General features: G+C 36.5%; 1 protein-coding gene across 19 annotated transcripts in view; it reads left to right on the top strand.

The window, feature by feature from the left end:
* The window catches only part of ZMYM4 (zinc finger MYM-type containing 4), a 168,033-nt gene that overhangs the window by 139,071 nt on the left and 6,914 nt on the right, over nucleotides 1–22,048 (top strand). For all 19 annotated transcript variants that reach the window (XM_070610328.1, XM_070610341.1, XM_070610333.1 and 16 more), the window contains 4 exons: nucleotides 3,803–3,974; nucleotides 4,157–4,252; nucleotides 6,282–6,433; nucleotides 21,074–21,185. In XM_070610328.1, the coding sequence (XP_070466429.1) occupies nucleotides 3,803–3,974; nucleotides 4,157–4,252; nucleotides 6,282–6,433; nucleotides 21,074–21,185 (532 nt within the window). The remainder of the gene's footprint in view (nucleotides 1–3,802; nucleotides 3,975–4,156; nucleotides 4,253–6,281; nucleotides 6,434–21,073; nucleotides 21,186–22,048) is intronic.

The following is a 22,048-nucleotide window of genomic DNA, read 5'->3' as shown; positions in this document are numbered from 1 at the left end:
CTGCTTTGCCTTTTCTAGAACGTCATATAAATGGAATCTCATGATTTGTAGTCTTCTGTGTCTGCTCTTTTCGCTTACCATGTTTTTGAGATTCATCCATGGTATTTCATCTATCAGTAATTCATTCCTTTATATTTCCCAGTAGCATTCCGTTGTATGGACAAACCACAGTTTAACTGTTTAACAATTGATGGAAATTTGGGGTTTCCAGTTTTGGGCTATTTTGAATAAAGCTGCTATGAACATTCTAGTATAAATCTCTGTGTGAATGTATGTTTTCATTTGAGGAAAAGTATCCAGGAGGAGTTGCTAGATCTTATAGTATGTATATTGTTAATTTTGTAAGAAAGATGCCAAACTGTTTTCCAAAGTGGAAGTACCATTTTGATTCCTACCAGCAATGTGCGAGTTCCATCTGCTCCATAACTTTGCTAACACTTGGTATTGTTGATTTTTAATTTTAGCCATTCTACTGAATGTATGGTGGTATCTCATCATGGTTTTAATTTGCATTTTCCTAATGACTAATGACATTGGGCATGGTTTTTCTTTGGGTTTTTTTTTTAAAGGAAGATTAGTACTGAGCTAACATCCACTGCCAATCCTCCTTTTTTTACTGAGTAAGACTGGCCCTGAGCTATCATCCCTGCTCATCTTCCTCTGTTTTATGTGGGAAGCCTGCCACAGCATGGCATGATAAGCAGTGCCTAGGTCCGCACCGAGGAACAAAACTGGTGAACCCCAGGCTGTTGAAGCAGAGCACGTGAACTTAACTCCTACACCGCTGGCCGGCCCCGATGTTGGGCATCTTTTCATATGCATATTTGCCGTTCGTGGATCTTCTTTGGTAAAGTGTCTTTTCAAAACTATTGCATAGTTTTTTATTGGATTCGTTGTCATCTTACTGAGTTGTAAGTGTTCTTTACTATGGAGGTAATTCTTTTGTCAAATGTAACTTTTGCTCCTATTCTGTTACTTCCTTTTTTTTTTTCTTAATGGTGAATTTTAATTTTGAGGAAGTCCACTTTATTTTTACTCTTTTATACTTTTTAGTATCCCCTCTAAAAATCTTTACTTAACTGATGGTAACTAAGATATTCTCTTATGTTTTCTTCTAGTTTTATAGTTTTAGCTGTTATATTTGTCTGTGGTGCATTTTGAGATAATTTTTATGTATGAGTGGAGGCAAGCATCAAGTATATGGATATCCGGTTTGTGTATGGATATCCGGTTGTTCCAGTACCACTCTTGGAAAAGACTGTCCTTTCCCCCTTGAATTACGTTGGCATTTCTGTTAAAAGTCAACTGACCATATATATGTCAGTCAATCCTGAAACTATACTGTTATGTTGATTTATGTTTGTGTTTTTATACCAGTACCAACTATCTTGATTATTGTAGCTTTACAATGAGTTTTGAAGTCAGGAGTGTAAGTCTTCCAACTTTGTTCTTCATTTTCAAAATCGTCATTTGCATTTCCATGTAAATTTTAGAATCACCTTGTCAATTTCTGTAACAAAGCTCACTGGAATTATGATTGGGGCTGTTCTGAATCTATAGATCAATTTGCAGAGAATTGACATCTTAGCAATTAGGAGCTGTCCCATCTGTGAAGATGGTATCTTTCTCCTTTATTTAGATCATCTTTAATTTCTCTCAACAATTTTTTGTATGTTTCATTGTACAAGTATTTATCTAATAAGTATTTAAAAATTTTTTTGATCCTGTTGTGAATAGTACTATTTTTAAATTTCATTTTCTAGTGTTCCTGTGGCATATAGAAATAGAGATGGTTTTTGTATGTTGACTTTATATACTGTGATTTCACTCAACTAAAATGCTTAAGATTTTCTACCTAGACAATCATATTATCTGTGAATAAAGACAGTTTTACTTTTTCCTTTCCCATCTTAATGCATTTTCTTTCTTTTTCTTGATTTATTGCACTAGCTAGGGTCTTCAGTACAACATTGAATCTTAGTGGTGAGAGCATACCTTCCTGCATGTTCCCAGTCTTAGGGAAGTGTTCAGTCTTGCAACATTAAGTATGAAGTTACCTGTAGGTTTCTCGTGGATGGCCTCTATCAGGTGCAGGAATTTCTTTTCTGTTTCTAATTTGCTGAGAGTTTTTATCGTGATTGCGTGTTGAACTTTGTAAGGTAGTCTCTTGCATCTGTTGAGATGATCATCTAGTTTTTTCTTTTTTGAGTCTGTTAAAATGGTGAAACACGTTAATTTTTTAAATGATAAACCAGCCTTGCATTCATGAGATGAACCCTACTTTCTTAGGATGTATTTATTCTTTGATATATTGCTAGATTGAATTTGCTAATATTTTGTTAAGGTTTAAAGTATCTCTGTTTAAGAGGGATATTGGTCTGTAGTTGTCTTATAATGACTTTATCTAGCTTTGCTATCAGGGCAATGTTAATATCGTAAAGTGAGTTAGTGTTTTCTCCTATTTTCTGAAATATAATTTATATAATTACTTTGACTGTTGGGTAGAATTCAACAGTGAAGCCATCTCAGTCTGGAATTTTTTTGTGGGAAGGTTTTAAACTATGAATTCCAATTCTCTGGCTATTTAGGTTATCTGTTTCTTCTAGGGCAAGCTTTATTAATTTGTGTCTTTCAAGAAACATGTCCATTTCATGTAATTGTCGAGTTTATTGGCATAATGATGTGCAAATATCCTCTTATTATCCTTTTAATGTCTGTAGGATCAGGTATTGGTAATTTGTGTCTTCTCTCTTGTTTTTGATCATTCTAGCTAGAAATTTATTGATTTTTTTAATGTTCTAAAAGAATCAGCTTTTAGTTTTATTGATTTTTCTTTTTTAATTGATTTTTTGCTTTTATTTTTATTATTTCCTTCATTTTCCTTGTTTTGGGTTCTAATATGGTCTTCTTTTTCTAGTTTCTTAAGATAGAGGCTTAGGGGCCGGCCCTGTGGCAGAGTGGTTAAGTTTGAGCACTCCGCTTCGGTGGCCCAGGGTTTTGCCAGTTTGGATCCTGGGCGCGGACATGGCACCGTTCATCAAGCCATGCTGAGGCGGCATCCCACATGCCACAACTAGAAGGACCCACAACTAAAAATACAAAGCTATGTACCAGGGGGCTTTGGGGAGAAAAAGGAAAAATAAAATCTTTAAAAAAAAATGATAGAGGCTTAGATTATTGATTTTAGACTTTTTTCATTTCTCATAGAAGCATTTTAATACTATAAATGTCCCTATAAGCACTGCTTTACCACTGTTACAGAATTTTCATAATTTTCTCTTAAGTTCAAAATATTTTCTAACTTCATTCGTAGTTTGTTCTTTGACCCCTGGGGTATTTATAAATGTGTTGTTTAATTTCCAGTTTTTGAAGATTTTCTTACCAACTTTCCATTGTTGGTTTCTAGTTAATTCTGTTGTAGTTAAGAGAATTTATTGAGGTTTGTTTCATAGCCCAGAATATGATCTATTCATGTGTATTCCATTAAATAGACCTAAATGGTAATAACGGTTATTCATACCTCATTGTGTGGGTCCAGTCTCGGGAACATAGTAAGTACTTAAATGTTAGTGATTATTACAGTATGATCTTCTACATTTCAACTTTCTCTTTTTTCTTTTCTCATATAGATTGGATTAGATAATCTGTAAAGCTCTTTCTAGTTCTAAGAACTCTGAATCTTTAGGATATACTACTAAATTCTATATTCTGTACATTTATGCCCTTTCTGTCTTTGAGAACTATGATTCTTAAATATCCGAGACTAAATTTTGCGTTCTGTAAATTTTTGGAATCCTTACAGGGACGGAAGAAGTCTGTAGTAGCTGTGGAGCCCAGGAGCCTTATTCAAGGAGCCTTTCAAGGGTGCCCAGTGTCTGGGATGACACTCAAATACATGTATGGGGTAAATGCCTGGAAGAACTGGGTTCAGTGGAAAAATGCCAAGGAAGAGCAGGGGGATCTGAAATGTGGCGGTAAATACACAGCATGAACTTGTGTCTTGCATTAGGAGGTGGGGGGAATATTGATAAAGTTATAAATCTTCTCAAAAGAGATAAATACTAGGTCAAAAATCCCATAAAACTTTGTTTTGGGCTTTACTTAAATTTTTTCCCATCTTTATTTAAACTTCTCATTTATTTTTATTCCTTGTCAGGAGTTGAACATGCCTCATCTAGCCCATGTTCTGACCCCTTAGGAAGTGCTCAAGACCATGCAGTCTCTCAAGAATCCTCAGAGCCAGGCTGTAGAGGTAAAACTCGATTCTCTGCTTATGGTCTGAATTACGTGTAATATCTTTGTCAATTTTAAATTTGTAAGTGTAATATTTAAAGTTTGAAGTCTTGTGGTAAAAAGAAATTAATATCATATTTCTGATTTTAAAGAGCTTGTTATAAAGGTAAGGTTGTATCTTCTGATCATGGATTTGTGATGCAAATATAAGGAATTTTTCTTCTTTTTCTAACACTATGCAGGTGGCTCAAATCTGTCTTGAGCCCTGAATCTATAGATTAACCCATACGGAACCAAGTGTGACACTTTTTTTTTGAGAAAAATATCTGGAAACCCTTGCTTTTTCTGCAGGAATTTTTCCTAACAGCAAGCTCTGTATGACTGACCATGTTTGTGGATTTTGCTCTGGGTGCCAGAAATTTGGGACCCAATAAAGAGTTCAAATAGAGCAGCAATGTGTAATTTTAGAGCCCACATTAGCTTTCATTTTTCCCTGGTTTTGATGTCCTATTGTAAACTTTTGTTTTCAGTTTATATTTTGCTTTTTTATTATCTGTGTTTTATGTAAGATACTTAATCTTCATGGAATGAGATGGGACAGGAATGGATGAGATGTCCTTGCAATTAGATTTTTTTGCCCCTTCCCAACTGTATCTTCTCTCTAACACCTGGGTGATTGCATGCACTCTTGTCTTCACCTCAGTCTACCCTGCTGGGTTGGGGGTACATGTAACCCTCCTTATTGGAGCAGTTAGTTGCTGCTCTGGTCTCTGACTGACTCATGAGTTCTTACAGATCAAGTGTAATCTCTCTGCTCCAGAGTGATAATAAATATACTCCTGTTAGGAGGTTTGTTAGGCCCTTTACCATCCACTTTTGAGCCACGCAGCACTCTTTGTTTTTACGAAAAAAGAAGGGTAGTGGGAATGGAGAGGTAATATTCTATTAGACTACCAGGCTGAAATGCAGTAGCCATGGGGGATGCCTACTCATTTCTACTACTCATTCGTCTGAAAAATACTTAGTGGATATCTGGCATGTACCAGGCATGGTGGTAGGTACTCGAGTGAAAAGGTCGAACATGGTCCTTGCCCTTGTGAATCACCACTTACCTTTTGTGAAACCTTCTCGGGAGCTCAAGTCTATTTTTGGAAATGTGCAAACTTGTCTGAATGCAGAAGAGCAATAACTAGAAAGGATGTTTCGGTTCTAAATCCCACAATGTGGACCAATCCGTTGTAGCAGGATCTCTACAAATCAAATTGGATAACTCTCCTGTGTAAAATTGAGCTCTTTCTTGTCTTCAAAATCTTAATATGATATGTGAGGCTTACCAGCATATGCCCCCATCTGCCCTTCTTGCTTTTCTCCTGTGCAACCCTGAACCTTTTCACTTTTGTGGCCGAGCACTTACTGTATTCCAGCATTTCTAAGGGCATAAACGTGTTATATGTTATTTGAAGTGTTCTATATTCAAATAAATTTGAGTTAAAGTTAAATGGCATTCTTTTTTGCAGATATCCTCAGAGGCTTTAACACGCCAAAAAGGATTGTGAGTTCTTTAGAGGCAGATGTAATATGCTGCTCTTTTCCAAATTTGTCAGATCTTAGAAACGCAGTTTTCTCCAGCTTTCGCATACCTAGTATTTTGTGGAATATACTTTGGGAAATTTATTTTCTATCCTCAGATTGGAATTCTTTATCCACCTGTTTAATTCTTCTTCACCCTTCAAGGTCTAGCATTAGTGTCACATCGTCCAGAATCCCACCTGATCCTTCCCTGTCTATTCGATGTCCCTCAGTTGCTTTCATAGAATCCTGTTTAAATGAAACCTCTATTATTGCACTTGTTACACCATATGCACACCATATTGTCTTTATTTCTTTAACTAAAAACCCTTGAGATCAGGGTCTGTCTTTAATCCATGTGTTCACCCGTGTATACCACAGTACGTGGAGCACAATAGTAGTCATTGTTTATTCAGTGAATCAACTAATGTTACTGTGTTTCTTGCAAGTTAACATTTTAGATGTTTTCTATTCCACAGTCCGCTCTATCAAGCTGAAGGAAGATATTCTGTCCTGCACTTTTTCTGAGTTGAGTTTGGGTTTATGCCAGTTTATCCAAGAGGTGCGGAGACCAAATGGTGAAAAATATGATCCAGACAGTATCTTATACTTGTGCCTTGGAATTCAGCAGGTATCAAATTCAATAATTGTTACAAAATCTATTGCACATTTAATAATTCTGATAGAACTTCTGAACTAAGCTGAAAAATTATAGTGTATAGTGGTTGTTTGGTATTGCTGCTAGGATACTCTCTTCTTAGTGAACCACTGACCCTGATTCAAAAGTCTTCATCATATAGCGTTCTGTAAGCTAATTTGAGACTGTTATTAGAACAACAGAAATCAAGCATGGTACATTTTATTGTAAAATGGACAAAAAAGGCATAAACAGCAGTTCACTGAAGAAGTGACATAGATGACTCTGTGTGTATGTATATGTATGTATTTATATAAATCATGTGGTCTCATGTAAATTTTTTAAGGAAAATTAAAATAATAGGTATACTATTATTTGTCTATCACATTAGCAACAATCAAAAAATTCTAACACTTGTTGATACGAGTTTTGTGAGACAGGGGTTTGCTTTCATAGCTGGTAGTAATTAGTACCTACTTTCTAAAAAGCAATTTTGAGCATATGTTTCAGGAATACTTTTGAATGTTCATACTGTTTTGCCAGTAATTCACTTTTTGCAAGTCTGTCAAAGCTGATACTGAAATTCAGACATCATTGCACAAAATTTGAAATAACCTCAATGTCCACCAAAGTGTGATGGTTAAGTAAATTATAGTATATTTATAAAGTTGTATATTATGTAGCCAATAAAAGTTGTTTACAAAGTAACTTCTAGTAACAGAAAAATCTTAATATTACAGCATTAAATGAACAAAATAAGAGTACGAATTCCATACGTATCACTGTATGCTAACATACAGTGGTTTAAAAACTAGCCAAATAAATACATGATAAAATGAAATGCACCAAAAATGTTTACAACGGTTATGGTTTTGGGTTGGTAGAACTCTGAATGTTGTTGATTTTTTAATTTTTTCTATTTGCCAGATTTTCCTCCATTTGTATGGGGGGGTGTTCTTTTATTTAGGCATTTGTTTGTTCTTAAGTTTTGTTCTTTAATTACAAATGTGTTGCATGTGCTCAGTGTAACTGTTAAAACAGTAAGTGAAGGCATATGAAGAAAAATTTGTCTTGCTCCATTCCCACTCCCTGAGGGAGCCAGTGGTGCACCATGGTGAGTCTCCTTCCTTACCTTGTCCGGTGCTACACGTTTATACATTCGTATACATGTTTGTTAATAGTTTTTGTTTTGTTTAGTTTTTAGCAAATGGGGCCCATACCATACACGTTTTTTGCAGCTTGCTTTTTCCAATCTGTGTATCCCTCCAGGAGAACATAAATCAAACTCCTTCCTTTAAAAAGAAAGCTGTATAATATTGCAGAGTATGAATATCCCAGTTATTCAGCTTTTCCTCTTTTATATATTCAGATTTTTTCTCCTCCCACCACCCCCCTTAGCCTCACAAACACTGCTTCAGTGAATATTTTGTTTGCATACCTGATGAACTGGTGCTTTTATTTCTAGGTTAAAGAATATATTCATTTTTCCAATTTTAGGATATTTTCAGATTACTTTCCAAAATGGTTACAGTACTTTATAATTTTACCAGCAGTGTGTGTGTGAATGCCCATTTCTTGAATCCTCTTTATCACTCCTCTTTTTTTTTTTTTAAAGATTTTATTTTTTCATTTTTCTCCCCAAAGCCCCCCGGTACATAGTTGTGTATTCTTCGTTGTGGGTTCTTCTAGTTGTGGCATGTGGGATGCTGCCTCAGCGTGGTCTGATGAGCAGTGGCATGTCCGCGCCCAGGATTCGAACCAACGAAACACTGGGCCGCCTGCAGCGGAGAGCGCGAACTTAACCACTCGGCCACGGGGCCAGCCCCTATCACTCCTCTTTTTAACGTTTGTTCATTTTTGTCCATGCTACAAGTATATTTCTTTTTTTTTTTTTTTTTAAAGATTTAATTTTTTTCCTTTTCCTCCCCAAAGCCCCCTGGTACATAGTTGTATATTCTTCGTTGTGGGTCCTTCTAGTTGTGGCATGTGGGACGCTGCCTCAATGTGGTTTGAGGAGCAGTGCTGTGTCCGCGCCCAGGATTCGAACCAACGAAACACTGGGCCGCCTGCAGCGGAGCGCACAAACTTAACCACTTGGCCACGGGGCCAGCCCCTACAAGTATATTTCTGATGAATAACATTTCTGATGGGTAGCTGGTTAATTCAAGCAGTATTAATTTTCCCACAGAATCAAAATGTCACCTTTGTTATTTAATAAGTTTCCATTATATTTTGAACTAATGTCTAGACTGTAAAAGATATTTTTAAAATTAACATATGAGAGAACTTTCATGGATTCTTTCAACAAAAATTTATTGAGCACCTGCTATGTGCCATGCATGCATTTTGCTCAGGTAAAAGTTGTGAGAATTCTGGATAGACTTCCTGTACTCTGGAAGTTTATAATATTATGGATCTAAAGAATATTTTCTCTTGGGGCCAGCCTGGTTGCACAGTGGTTGAATTCGCACATTCTGCTTCAGCAGCCTGGGGTTTGCAGGTTTGGATCCTGGGTGTGGACCTACTTACTGCTTGTCAAGCCATGCTGTGGCAGGCATCCCACATATAAAGTAGAGGAAGATGGGCACAGATGTTAGCTCAGGGCCAGTCTTCCTCAGCAAAAAGAGGAAGATTAGCAGCAGATGTTAGCTCAGGCCTAATCTTCCACAAAAAAAAAAGAAAGAAAGAAGGAAGATTGGCAACAAACGTTAGCTCAGGTGCCAATCTTTAAAAAAATAAAAAAATATATTTTCTCATTTGATCAGTGCAGATGTCAAGATGTTTTGTGGTAGTTATTAATATTCTAATAATTTGAATATAATCAAAACATAGGTGGTCATTGCCACGATTTTAATCAAAAACATTTGAGTGCATTGCATATCAGATTCTCTGCTATATAAAAAATATATTCTAATTTGTGAGATAAATCATAAACCTATGAAAGTTTTTTCTAGTATATTTGTCCTGTTAACTTGTTTATATTAATAAATGACTTATGTAACAATACTGTTAAAAAGAGGCCATAAGTTAACAAATGGTCAGATGATTGTGATAGAAAGTAAATATTAGGAACCTTTTATCAATTTTGAACAAGAAATAAACTTTCCTTAATAAGGTTATTTATGTTGACATCTCAAGTGTGCTTTTATTTTCTCTGATTATAAAAATAGTTATGCTGATTGTAAAGAATTTTGAAAATACATAAAAATGTAAAGAAAGAAACTAAACTATAATATCAACACCTGGACCACCACTGTTAACGTTAGCTGGGAAGGGGATAATTGGCAAAAGAAACAAACAGGCAAGTCACAGAAGAAAATCAAGAGATTGCTAATGGACCGAATATACCAGCATCACCTAACAATCATTTACTATGTATGTAGTGTATTAATAGCTCATTTCTTTTTTTTTTTTTTTTTGAGGAAGATTAGCCCTGAGCTAACTACTGCCAGCCCTTCTCTTTTTGCTGAGGAAGCCTGGTCCTGAGCTAACATCCGTGCCCATCTTCCTCTATTTTATATGTGGGACGCCTACCACAGTATGGCGTGCCAAGTGGTGCCATGTCTGCACCCAGGATCCAAACTGGCGAATCCCGGGCTGCCGAGAAGTGGAACGTGCGAACTTAACCGCTGCGCCACTGGGCTGGCGCCTCATTTCCTGTATTAACTCACTTAATTGTTAGTCTGGCCCTGTGACATGTAAGAACTGTTATCATCACCATTTCATGCTAAGGAACCTGAGGTACAGTGAGTTAAATAATTTGCCTAAGGTCTCAAACGTAGTAAGTGCCACGACTAGGATCTGAACCCACATGGTTTAGCTTCAGGGTCCATGCTTATGATCACTATGTTGGACTACCTCTCTAATGTAAAAAGGTGCTGTGATCAGGAAACATTTTCACCTATCAGATAGATTAAAAATTTGAAAGATTGAGAAGTTTGTAGTACCAAGTATTAGTAAAGATATGTGCACTGTTGGAGGCTTTTTCAAAGGGCAGGTTGACAGTGGCTATTAAAACTTTAAATGCATATAGGTTCTTCAGTCTAGCAAATCCACTGATCAGTATCTCTTCTAAAAGAAGTGCACACACATGGACCTAGAAAGACATATACTGATATTTTCATTGTAACGTTGTTTTTAACAGCAACAATTTGGAAACCACCTAAGTGTTCATCCAAAGAGTAATGATTCAATCAGCTATAATATATAATTGAATATCATACAGTAGTTAAAAAAGAATGAATTGTTTCTATACATATTGACATGGAAAACGCTTAGAGACATATATTTAAAAAAGTAACTTGCAAAATTTATATGTGTAGTGCAATGTTTATATTATGGTAGAAAACGTATACATAATATTTGCCATTTTAAAGTGTACAATTCAGTGGCATTAGGTACAACCATAATGTTGTGCAACCATCACCACTATCTAGTTCTATAACTTCATCACCCTAAATGGAAATCCTGTACTCATGAAGCAGTCACTCCCCATGACCCCCTCCATCCAGTCCCTGGCAACCATAAATCTGCTTTCTATCACCCTGGACTTGCCTATTCTGTATATTTCATATAAGTAGAATTATACAGTGTGTGGCCTGTTATGTCTGGCTTCTTTCACTTAACATAGTGTTTTCAAGGTTTATATGTTGTAGCATGAATCAGTTCTTCGTTCCTTTTTATGGCTGAATAATATTCCATTCATTCAGCTGTTCACGGACATTTGGATTGTTCCCACCTTTTGGCTATTATGAATAGTAGTGCTACCATGAACATTCATGTACAAGTTTGTTTTTGAACACTTCTTTTCAGTTCCTTTGGATATATGCCTAGGAGTAGAATTGCAAGGTCATATGGTAACTGTTTGATTAGTTTGTTGATGAACCACCAAACCGTTTTCCACAGTGGCTGCACTGTTTTATATTCCCAGCAGTGGTGTATGAGAGTGGAGAGTTCTGTTATTGCTACATCCTTGACAATGCTTGTTAATTTCCGTCTTTTTTTTTTTTTTAGTACTCATCTGCTGGGTATGAGGTGGTGTCTCATTGTGGTTTTGATTTGCATTTCCCCACTGAATAATGACATTGAGCGTCTTTTCATGTACTCGTTGGCCATTTGTATATCCTCTTTGCAGAAATATCTAAGTCCTTTGCCCATTTTTTAATTGGATTGTTTGTTTTTTTGTTGTTGAGTTGTAGGATTTCTTTATATATTCTGGATATTAAACTCTTATCAGATATGTGATTTGCAAGTATTTTCTCCCATTTTCTGAGTTTTCTTTTCACTCTCTTGAAAGTGTGCTTTGATGCACAAAATTTTTAATTTTGATGAAGTTCAGTGTATTTTTTTTATTGTAGCTTGTGCTTTTGTTGTTATAAAGAATCCATTGCCAAATTCAAGTTCATAAAGATTTTCCCCTATGTTTTCTCTTTAGAGTTTTGTGGTTTTAGCTCATTTTTAGTTCATTGATCCATTTTGAATTCATTTTTATATCTCATGTGAGGTAGGGATATGTGGATATCTCGTTCTCCCAGTAGCATTTGTTGAAGAGACTATTCTTTGTTCATTGAATGGTCTTGACATCCTTTTCAGAAATCATCTGACTAAAAATTTATTTGTTTATTTTGGACATTGGTCTACATGGCTGTTCTTATGGCAGTACACACTATTTTGATTACTATATCTTTGTAGTAAGTTAAAGTCGGTGAGCTTGATTCCACAAGATTCTTTTGGCTATTTGAGGTTTCTTGCAATTCCCTATAAATTTTAGGATTAGCTTTTCCATTTCTGCAAAAAAAGCCATTGAGATTTTGATAGGATTCAATTGAATTTGTAGATTGCTTTGGGGAATATTCCCATTTTTTTTAACTTTTTTTTTAAATGATTTTATTTATTTATTTATTTTATTTTTCCTTCTTCTCCCCAAGTCCCCCCAGTACATAGTTGCATATTTTAGTTGTGGGTCCTTCTAGCTTTGGCATGTGGGAGGCCGCCTCAGCATGATCTAATGAGTGGTGCCATGTCCGCGCCCAGGATCTGAACCGGTAAAACCCTGGGCCGCTGCAGCAGAGTGCATGAACTTAACCACTCTGTCATGGGGTCGGCCCCTTTTTTTAACTTTTTATTGAGATTATGATAGTTTGCACCCTTATGAAATTTCAGTTGTACATTATTGTTTGTCAGTCGTGTTGTAGGTGCACCACTTCACCCTTTGCGCCCATCCTCCACGCCCCCTTTCCCCTGGTAACCACTAATCTGTTCTCTTTGTCTACATGTTTAACTTCCACACATGAGTGGACTCATACAAAGATTGTCTTTCTCTATCTGGCTTATTTCACTTAACATAATGCCCTCAAGGTCCGTCCATGTTGTTGTGAATGGGACAATGTTATCCTTTTTTATGGCGGAATAGTATTCCATTGTCTATATATACCACATCTTCTTTATCCAATCATCAGTTGATGGGCACTTAGGTTGCTTCCACGTCTTGGCTATTGTAAGTAATGCTGCAGTGGACACAGGGGTGCATGAGACTTTTGGAATTGCTGATTTCAAGTTCTTTGGATAGATACCCAGTAGTGAGATCGCTGGGTCATATGGTATTTCTACTTTTAATTTTTTGAGAAGTCTCCATACTATTTTCCATAGTGGCTGCACCAGTTTGCACTCCCACCGGCAGTGTATGAGGGTTCCTTTTTCCCCACAACCTCTCCAACATTTGTTACTTTTTGTTTTGGCTATTTTTGCCATTCTAACGGGAGTAAGGTCATATCTTAGTGTAGTTTTCATTTGCATCTCCCTGATGATAAGTGATGATTAACATCTTTTCATATGCTTATTGGCCATCCGTATATCTTCTTGGGAGAAATATCTGTTCATGTCCCCTGCCCATTTTTTGATTGGGTGGTTTAATTTTTTGTTGTTGAGTTGTGTGAGTTCTTTATATATTATGGAGATTAACCCTTTGTCGGATATTTGACTTGCAAATATTTTTTCCCAATTGGTGGGTTGTTTTTTTTGTCTCAATCCTATTTTCCCTTGCCTTGAAGAAGCTCTTTAGTCTGATGAAGTCCCATTTGTTTATTCTTCCTATTGTTTCCCTTGTCTGAGAAGACATGGTGTCCGAAAAGATCCTTTTATGACTGATGTCAAAGAGTATACTGCCTATGTTTTCTTCTAGAAGCCTTACGGTTTCAGGTCTTACCTTTAGGTCTTTGATCCATTTTGAATTTATTTTTGTGAATGGTGAAAAAGAATGGTCAATTTTCATTCTTTTACATGTGGCTTTCCAGTTTTCCCAGCACCATTTGTTGAAAAGACTTCTTTTCTCTGTTGTGTACCCTCAGCTCCTTTGTGGAAGATTAGCCGTCCATAGGTGTGTGGTTTTATTTCTGGGCTTTCAGTTCTGTTCCACTCATCTGTGCACCTGTTTTTGTACCAGTACCATGCTGTTTTGATTACTGTAGCTTTGTGTATATTTTGAAGTCAGGGATTGTGATACCTCTAGCTTTGTTCTTTTTTCTCAGGATTGCTTTAGCAATCCGGGGTCTTTTGTTGCCCCGTATGAATTTTAGGATTCTTTGTTCAATTTCTGTAAAGAATGTCATTGGGATTCTGATTGGGATAGCGTTGAAACTGTAGATTGCTTTAGGTAGTATGGACATGTTAACTGTGTTTATTTTTCCAGTCCATGTTCATGGAATGTCTTTCCATCTCTTTATGTTGTCATCAGTTTCTTTCAGGAAAGTCTTGTAGTTTTTGTTGTATAGGTCTTTCACTTCCTTGGTTAAATTTACCCCAAGGTATTTTATCTGTTTTGTTGCGATTGTGAATGATATTGTGTTCTTGAGTTCTTTTTCTGTTAGTTCATTATTAAAGCGTAGAAATGCTACTGATTTTTGTAAGTTGATTTTATACCCTGCAACTTTGCTGTAGTTGTTGATTATTTCTAATAGTTTTCCCGTGGATTCTTTAGGGTTTTCTATATATAAGATCATGTCATCTACAAACAGCGAGAGTTTCACTTCTTCTCTCCCTATTTGGATTCCTTTTATTCCTTTTTCTTGCCTAATTGCTCTGGTCAAAACCTCCAGTACTATGTTGAGTAAGAGTGGTGATAGAGGGCATCCTTGTCTTGTTCCTGTTCTCAGGGGGATGGCGCTCAGTTTTTGCCCATTGAGTATGATGTTGGCTGTGGGTTTGTCATATATGGCCTTTATTATGTTGAGGTAATTTCCTTCTATCCCCATTTTGTTAAGAGTTTATATCATAAATGGCTGTTGGAACTTGTCAAATGCTTACTCTGCATCTATTGAGATAGGTCATGTGGTTTTTATTACTAAATTTGTTGATGTGGTGTATCACATTGATTGATTGTGGATGTTGAACCATCCCTTTGTCCCTGGTATGAATCCCACTTGATCATGATGTATGATCCTTTTGATGAATTGCTGTATTTGGGTTGCCAAAATTTTGTTTAGAATTGTTGCATCTATGTTCATCAACGATATTGGCCTGTAGTTCTCCTTTTTTGTGCTGTCCTTGTCAGGCTTTGGTATCAGAGTGATGTTGGCCTTGTAGAACGTGTTAGGAAGTATTCCATCCTCCCTAATTTTTTGGAATAGCTTGAAAAGGATAGGTATTAAATTTTCTCTGAAAGTTTGGTGGAATTCCACAGGAAAGCCGTCTGGTCCTGTGGTTTTATTCTGTGGGATGCTTTTGATGGCTGTTTCAATCTCTTTCGTTGTGATTGGTTTGTTCAGATTGTCTGTTTCTTCTTGACTCAGCTTTGGGAGGTTGTAAGAGTCTAAGAATTTATCCATTTCCTCTAGGTTATCCATTTTGTTGGCATATCGTTTTTCATTGTATTCTCTTATAATCCATTGTATTTTTGTGGAGTCTGTTGTTATTTCTCTTCTTTCCTTTCTGATCTTGTTTGTTTGCACTTTCTCTCCTTTTTTCTTTGTAAGTCTGGCTAGGGGTTTGTCAATTTTATTTTATCTTCTCAAAGAACCAGCTCTTTGTTTCATTGATCTTTTCTGTTGCCTTCTTTGTTTCACTAGCATTTATTTCTGCTCTGATTTTTATTATTTCTCTCCTGTTGACTTTGGCCTTTGTTTGTTCTTCGTTTTCTAATTCAGTTAGGTGTAATCTGAGATTGCTTATTTGGGATTTTTCTTGTTTGTTAAGATGTGCCTGTATTGCAATGAATTTCCCCCTTAATACAGCCTTTGCTGTATCCCATATGAGTTGGTGTGGCATGTTATCATTTTCATTTGTCTCCAGATTTTTTTTATTTCTTCTTTAATTTCTTCAACAATCCATTGCTTGTTCAATAGCATATTGTTTAGTCTCCACGTCTTTTCATCCTTTCTCAGCTTTTTTCTTGTAATTAATTTCTAGCTTTATAACATTATGATTGGAGAAGATGCTTGTTATTATTTCAACGTTTTAAATTTATGGAGGCTTGCCTTGTTTCCCAACATATGGTCTATCCTTGAGAATGTTCCATGCGCACTTGAGAAGAATGTGTATTCTGCTGTTTTTTGGATGGAGTGTTCTATATATGTCTATTAAGTCCAACTGTTTTAGCTCTTCGTTTAATTCCACTGTTTCCTTGTTGATTTTCTGTCTGGATGATCTGTCCAATGATGTGAGTGGGGTGTTGAGGTCCCCTACTATTATTGTTTTATTTTTGATTTCTTCTTTTAGGTTTGTTAATAGTTGCTTTATGAACTTTGGTGCTCCTGTGTTGGGTGCATAGATATATATAAGCATTATTGCTTCTTGATGTAGTGGCCGTTTGATCATTATATATTGCCCCTCTTTGTCTCTCTTTACCTGCCTTATCTTGAAGTCTACTTTGTCTGATGTAAGAATTGTGACACCTGCTTTCTTTTGTTTGCTATTAGCTTGGAATATCATCTTCCACCCCTTCACTCTGAGCCTGTATTTGTCATTGGAGCTGAGATGTGTTTCCTGGAGGCAACAGATGGTTGGGTCTTGTTCTTTAATCCACCTTGCCACTCTGTATCTTTTTATTGGATAGTTCAATCCGTTTACATTGAGGGTGATTATTGATGTATGAGGGCTTAATGCTGTCATTATATCACTCGTTTTCCAGTTTTCCTGCATTTCCTTTGTTTCTCGTCCTGTGTGTTTTGGTCTACCCATTGAATAATGCATTTTTTTATGCTGTGTTTCCTAGTTTTTTCCGTATTTATTTTTTGTGTCTCTATTCTGGTTTTTAGTGGCTACTCTAAAGTTTGTATTCAGAATCTCGTGCATAACATAGTCCATTTTCTGATGGCCTCTTATTTCCTTAGTCTAAACTGATTCAATCCCTTTCCTCCTTCCCTCCTAAATTATTATTCTCATCTTACTCCAACTCGTGTTGTGAGTTTGTGGTTAAAGTGACAAGATTGTCTTTGTTTTTGGTATTTTACTTCCCTTTAGCCTAATGCTATAGTTGAACATTTGCTGTCCTATTCTGATTCTGTCTATCCATTTGTTTCCTTACTCTGTGTTTTGTGACCCCTTTCTCCCTTTTTTCTTTTTTCAGGTGTGAAGGCCTTCTTGAGGATTTCTTGGAGGGGGGTTATCTCATGGCTACAAGGTCCCTTAGTTTTTGTTTGGGAAAGATTTAATTCCTCCCTCATATCTGAAGGATATTTTTGATGGGTAGAGTATTCTTGGCTGAAGATTTTTATCTTTTAAAGTTTTGAATATGTCGTTCCATTCTCTCCTAGCTTGTAACGTTTCTGCAGAGAAATCTGCTGAAAGTCTAATAGGGGTTCCTTTGCAGGTTATTTTCTTCTGCCTTGCTGCCCTGAGTATTCTTTCTTTGTCATTAATTTTTGACAATTTTACTACTATATGCCTTGCAGTAGGTCTTTTTACATTGACATATCTAGGAGACCTGAAAGCTTCCTCCACACACATCTCTCTCTCATTCCCTAAATTTGGGAAGTTCTCTGCTATTATTTCTTTGAGCACTCTTTCTGCTCCAGCCGCCTTCTCTTCACCTTCTGGGGTACCTATAATTCTTGTGTTGCATTTCCTCATTGAGTCGGATATTTCTTGGAGACTTTCTTCATTTCTTTTTTAGTCTCAGTTCTCTCTCTTCCTCTGTCTGGAGCAATTCAACATCTCTATCTTCAGTTTTGCTGGTTCACTCCTCTATGGTGTCCACACGAGCATTCAGGGAATCCGTATTTTGTTTCTCTCTTCCATTGTGTCTTTCATCTTTAGTATTTCTGATTGATTCTTCTTTATAGTTTCAGTCTCTTTTATGAAGTAAGTCCTGAACTCGTTAAATTGTTTCCCTATATCCTCTTTTACCTCATTGAGCTTTTTGATGATAGCTATTCTGAATGCATTGTCGTTTGGTTTACTTATTTCTGAGTCTTCAGAACAGAATTTTGGGTATTTCTTGTTTTGTCTCTGGTCTGGGCTTTTGATGAACTGCCTGATGCTGGAAGAATGGGGTTTTCGCATTGTAACATTATTGGGTTGCAATTACCGCCTATTGCCACTGGATGGGGGTCGAGAACCACGTATTCTGAGTCCTCCACTTTCAGCTGAGATGGTGTGGCGTGGTGCCCTGTCACGGGTGGGGGGTGGGGCGCTTTCTCCTGCATGCAGTGCCCGGTTTACCAATCAGCTTTTCCCATCTGGTCTTCTGGGGTCTTGGCTTGATGAGGTCGCCCCACGTGAAAGCTTTTGCCCCATTAGAGGGCTTCCCTCTAGGCTACAAGGGCCCTAGGGAGTCCTGGGTGATCCCACAGATGCGCAACCCCTCCCCCTCTCCTTCCCTCCTAGGGCCTCCCGCGGCAGCCACGGGAGAGGGAGTGAAGATTTCTCTTACCTGGTTCTAGCTCCTCCAGAGAGGGCTCTAGCCTCTCTGCCCTCCATCATTTGGCTGCTGTGACTGTCCTAGGATTCCTGTGCTATTAGGATATTTTCTGTTCGAATATAGTTGCTCCTTTTTGTTGTATGTTGGAGGGGAGAGAGTTCCGCCCAGCTCACTTGCCATGATGCTGACATCACTCCTACGGGGTTATTGCCATTTTAACAGTACAGTCATGTGTCACTTAACGACGAGGATACTTTCTGAGAAATGTGTGGTTAGGCGATTGCATCGTTGTGTGAACATCATAGAATATATGGAAGAGCAACAAAATTTGCCACCAAAAATGTGTCTCTTTAACATGAGGATTATTTTAGGTTGATTATTTTTAAGAAACAGAAGAGTCAGAAGGTTTTCCTTGTTAATTCCCCCTTAACAGCCTAAAAGAATTCAGATTAAAAAACCTGTCTTGGGAAGCAAAATGTCACTAAGCATGACATGAACTAGGTGGTAGATAGGGAAGAACCTAGAAAAGCCTGTTTGTTGGGCTCCCTTCTGTGTTCTTCTGTTTCTGTGTGGCCAAACACTTGTTTTCCAAACATTTTCTTCTTTTCACCTACCTGTGAATTGTCTTCCTTCCCTTTGAAGTCTCTGACTCTCTCCATCTTGAATGTCATCTTGTTTCTTTAGCTAAGGAGGATATTTAAGGGGAGGACTTCAGCCATTTTGGCAAGTTACTCGTTTTCCTGGGTTTCTTCCATGTATACATGTTATTAAACTTTAGTTTTTCTCCTGTTAGTCTGTCTCATGTCAGTTTAATTCTTAGACGAGCCAGAAGAACATAGAAGGGTAAACGAAAATTTCTTCATCCCCTACAGTACTTCCACAAACCTAGATGGTACAGCCTACTGCACCTCTAGACTTTTTGGTACTAATCTTATGGGGCCACTGTCATAGATGCAGTCCCTCACTGACCGAATTGTCATTGTGTCGTGCGTGACTGTATTGTCTTCATGTCCATGAATGTGAGATTTTTCTTAGGTCTTTTTAAATTTCTCTCACCCGTTTTTTCTATGGGAACCTACAATACAATTTTGTTGCTCTTCCATATATTCTATGATGTTCACACAACGATGCAATCGCCTAACCACACATTTCTCAGAAAGTATCCTCGTCGTTAAGTGACACATGACTGTACTGTTAAAATGGCATGTACCCAAGTGCTTGGTTAAATTCATTCTTAAGTATTTTAGTCTTTCTGATACTATTATAAATTGAATTGTTTCCTTAATTTTCTTTTTGGATTGTTCATTGCAGCTGATTTTTATGTTGCTTGTATCCTGCAACTTTACTGAATTCATTTATTAGCTCTAATAACTAGTTTTTTGGTGAATTCTTTAGAATTTTCTATGTATAGGATCATATCATCTGCAAATAGACATAGTTTTACTTCTTTTCCTACTTGGAGTGTTTTTTATTTCTTTTTCTTGCCTGATTACTCTGGCTAGGAGTTCCATACCATGCTGAATAAAAGTAGCAAGAACAGACATTTTTGTCTTGTTCCTGATCAAAGGGGGATGTGATATTTATTTTAAAAGTATTTTCTATGTACTCATATATTTGAGTAAATGTACAAAACTCAACTTTTTGTATTTATAAAAGAATTTTGTTTAGAGATTGAAATACTCCTAACTCTCAATAGAAGTCACTTTTGTGTAGTGGGTTTGAGTATATCTTTTCTTCCACTTTTTCTGTATTTTAAATTTTTTCCATAGTGAGGATATAGTAGTTTTAAGTTGCAAAAATAACTTTATTAAAAGAAAAAAAATACTTTTCAACAAGAAAACTGTGATCTGCCAATACGATCATAAATTGCCTTTGAAGAGGCCTATAAAAATGCACATTGAAATGGTGTATACTTTCTATTAGCCAGAATAAATTTAAGTGGAAATAAAAATTCTCTCCAAGTCATACATTGAGAGAAAAGTAGGAAATCAAGATGGTCATAGATAAATAAATTAAAAATACAGAATGTTAAAAACACCAGGAGATGTTTACATGTAATTATATTATCCTGTGCTGTTCTGTGAATGCTCATTGTGTTTCCTGAGTGTTTATATCTGACCTGCTCTTTACCCTCAAAACGTATTTTAACGGTACTTTACCCAAGCTGTTGCTTGTTTCCCATCCTGTGATATGGTTCTTGATGGTTATAATTAGCATAGTTTTATGTCCTATAATTAGACTTGAACTTTTTGAAGGCTGAGTTGTGGAGCATAGAGTTGAGAGCTGTGGTTAGAAAGCTCCAAATAAGTAGTTTTTAAATTTGGGTATCCTCAGGTCATCTGACACTAGCTAGCTGTATTATTTTAGGAAGTGATCTTGTAACTAGTCTGAAAAACAAGTAAAAACTGAGAGCATGTCTGCAAATAGGCACTGTGAATTAGAAGAATGATTTGGGAATTACGAATAAGGACCAATTTTTAGTATATCAGTTTTATGAACCGAGTAAAAAGTACTTATATTATTTATTGTAATTATTTTATACCATGCATGTTTTAAAAAGGAAATAGAAAACTCTACCTTGCAAGCTCAGTGCTCGAGATAATGTCAGTTCCTGTGGAAGAGATCTTTAGTTTGAATCCTGGTATTTTAACATGTATCCTTCAAATGGTTCACAGTATTGTAAGGTCAAAAATTAAGGGTAAACTATATTCCTTAAAATCTTTTTTAAAAACTTGTTTTCTTTCTATCAACATGTATGTTTGCATTTTTTTCTCTTGTAGTACCTGTTTGAAAATGGTAGAATAGATAACATTTTTACTGAGCCCTATTCCAGATTTATGATTGAACTTACCAAACTCTTGAAAATATGGGAACCTACAATACTTCCTAATGGTAGGATGATTATTTTTTATTTTGATTCTTCTCATGATGTACCTTCTTAAATTGCTTAAGTTTTATGATTATCTTTTAATAAATTGTTCATTTTATACTTCTGTCCTGATTTATAACATGTTTGGACTTTTGAGGAGAAAGTCTTTGGTTTATTAGTGATTATTTTAGTAAAACTATAATTTCCATACAGTGCATGTACAGATACTAACTATTAAAAATAAAAAACAACTAGAAGTTGCATTTACTTTCTAGAAACTGGTATTGATCTGATAGTGTTGGTAAATTTGCATACTGTACCAGTAGCTGCCACATATTCTTCTAGACTCTACGTCTTAGCAGTGGACCTTTTCCAATAGTTTATAGCATTAGTTGTTAAGAGAGTTGAGTCTTCATTCTCAAATTGTCTCTGATCATATGTTGTTGGGCAAGTGTCTGATTCACTCTTGGTCTCAGGCTCCTCGGCTGTGAATGAAGAGTTGAATGTGATGCTCAGGGATTTGTGCCCCTTTCTGTTGGATTACAGATCACCTTTGAAGCATCTGAGCAATGTGGTGGCTTGAGGCATTTAGCATTCAAAGATGGGGGTGGGAACATAAATGTAGAAGTAATAAATTCATATTTGTAGATAGTCTCCCCAGAATAGGACGCAGAAGCAGCACCGAAAAGGATTGGGGAGGGAACATTAGAAAACACCTGCATGTAAGTGGTCTCATGAGGAAGGTGCATTTAAAGGTGTACTTACTTTAATTCTTGGGCAGAACCTCTGCTTTTCAAGAAAAATCTCAGCTAAGTTATCATGAGTAACTCAATATAAATTTAAAATAATAGGGGGTGGAGGGAGAAAAGGCTATCTGTCTTTTAAT

This window comes from Equus przewalskii, chromosome 2, assembly GCF_037783145.1.
Source record: "Equus przewalskii isolate Varuska chromosome 2, EquPr2, whole genome shotgun sequence".
NCBI lineage: Eukaryota > Metazoa > Chordata > Mammalia > Perissodactyla > Equidae > Equus > Equus przewalskii.
This window is presented reverse-complemented; position numbering and strand designations above follow the sequence as displayed.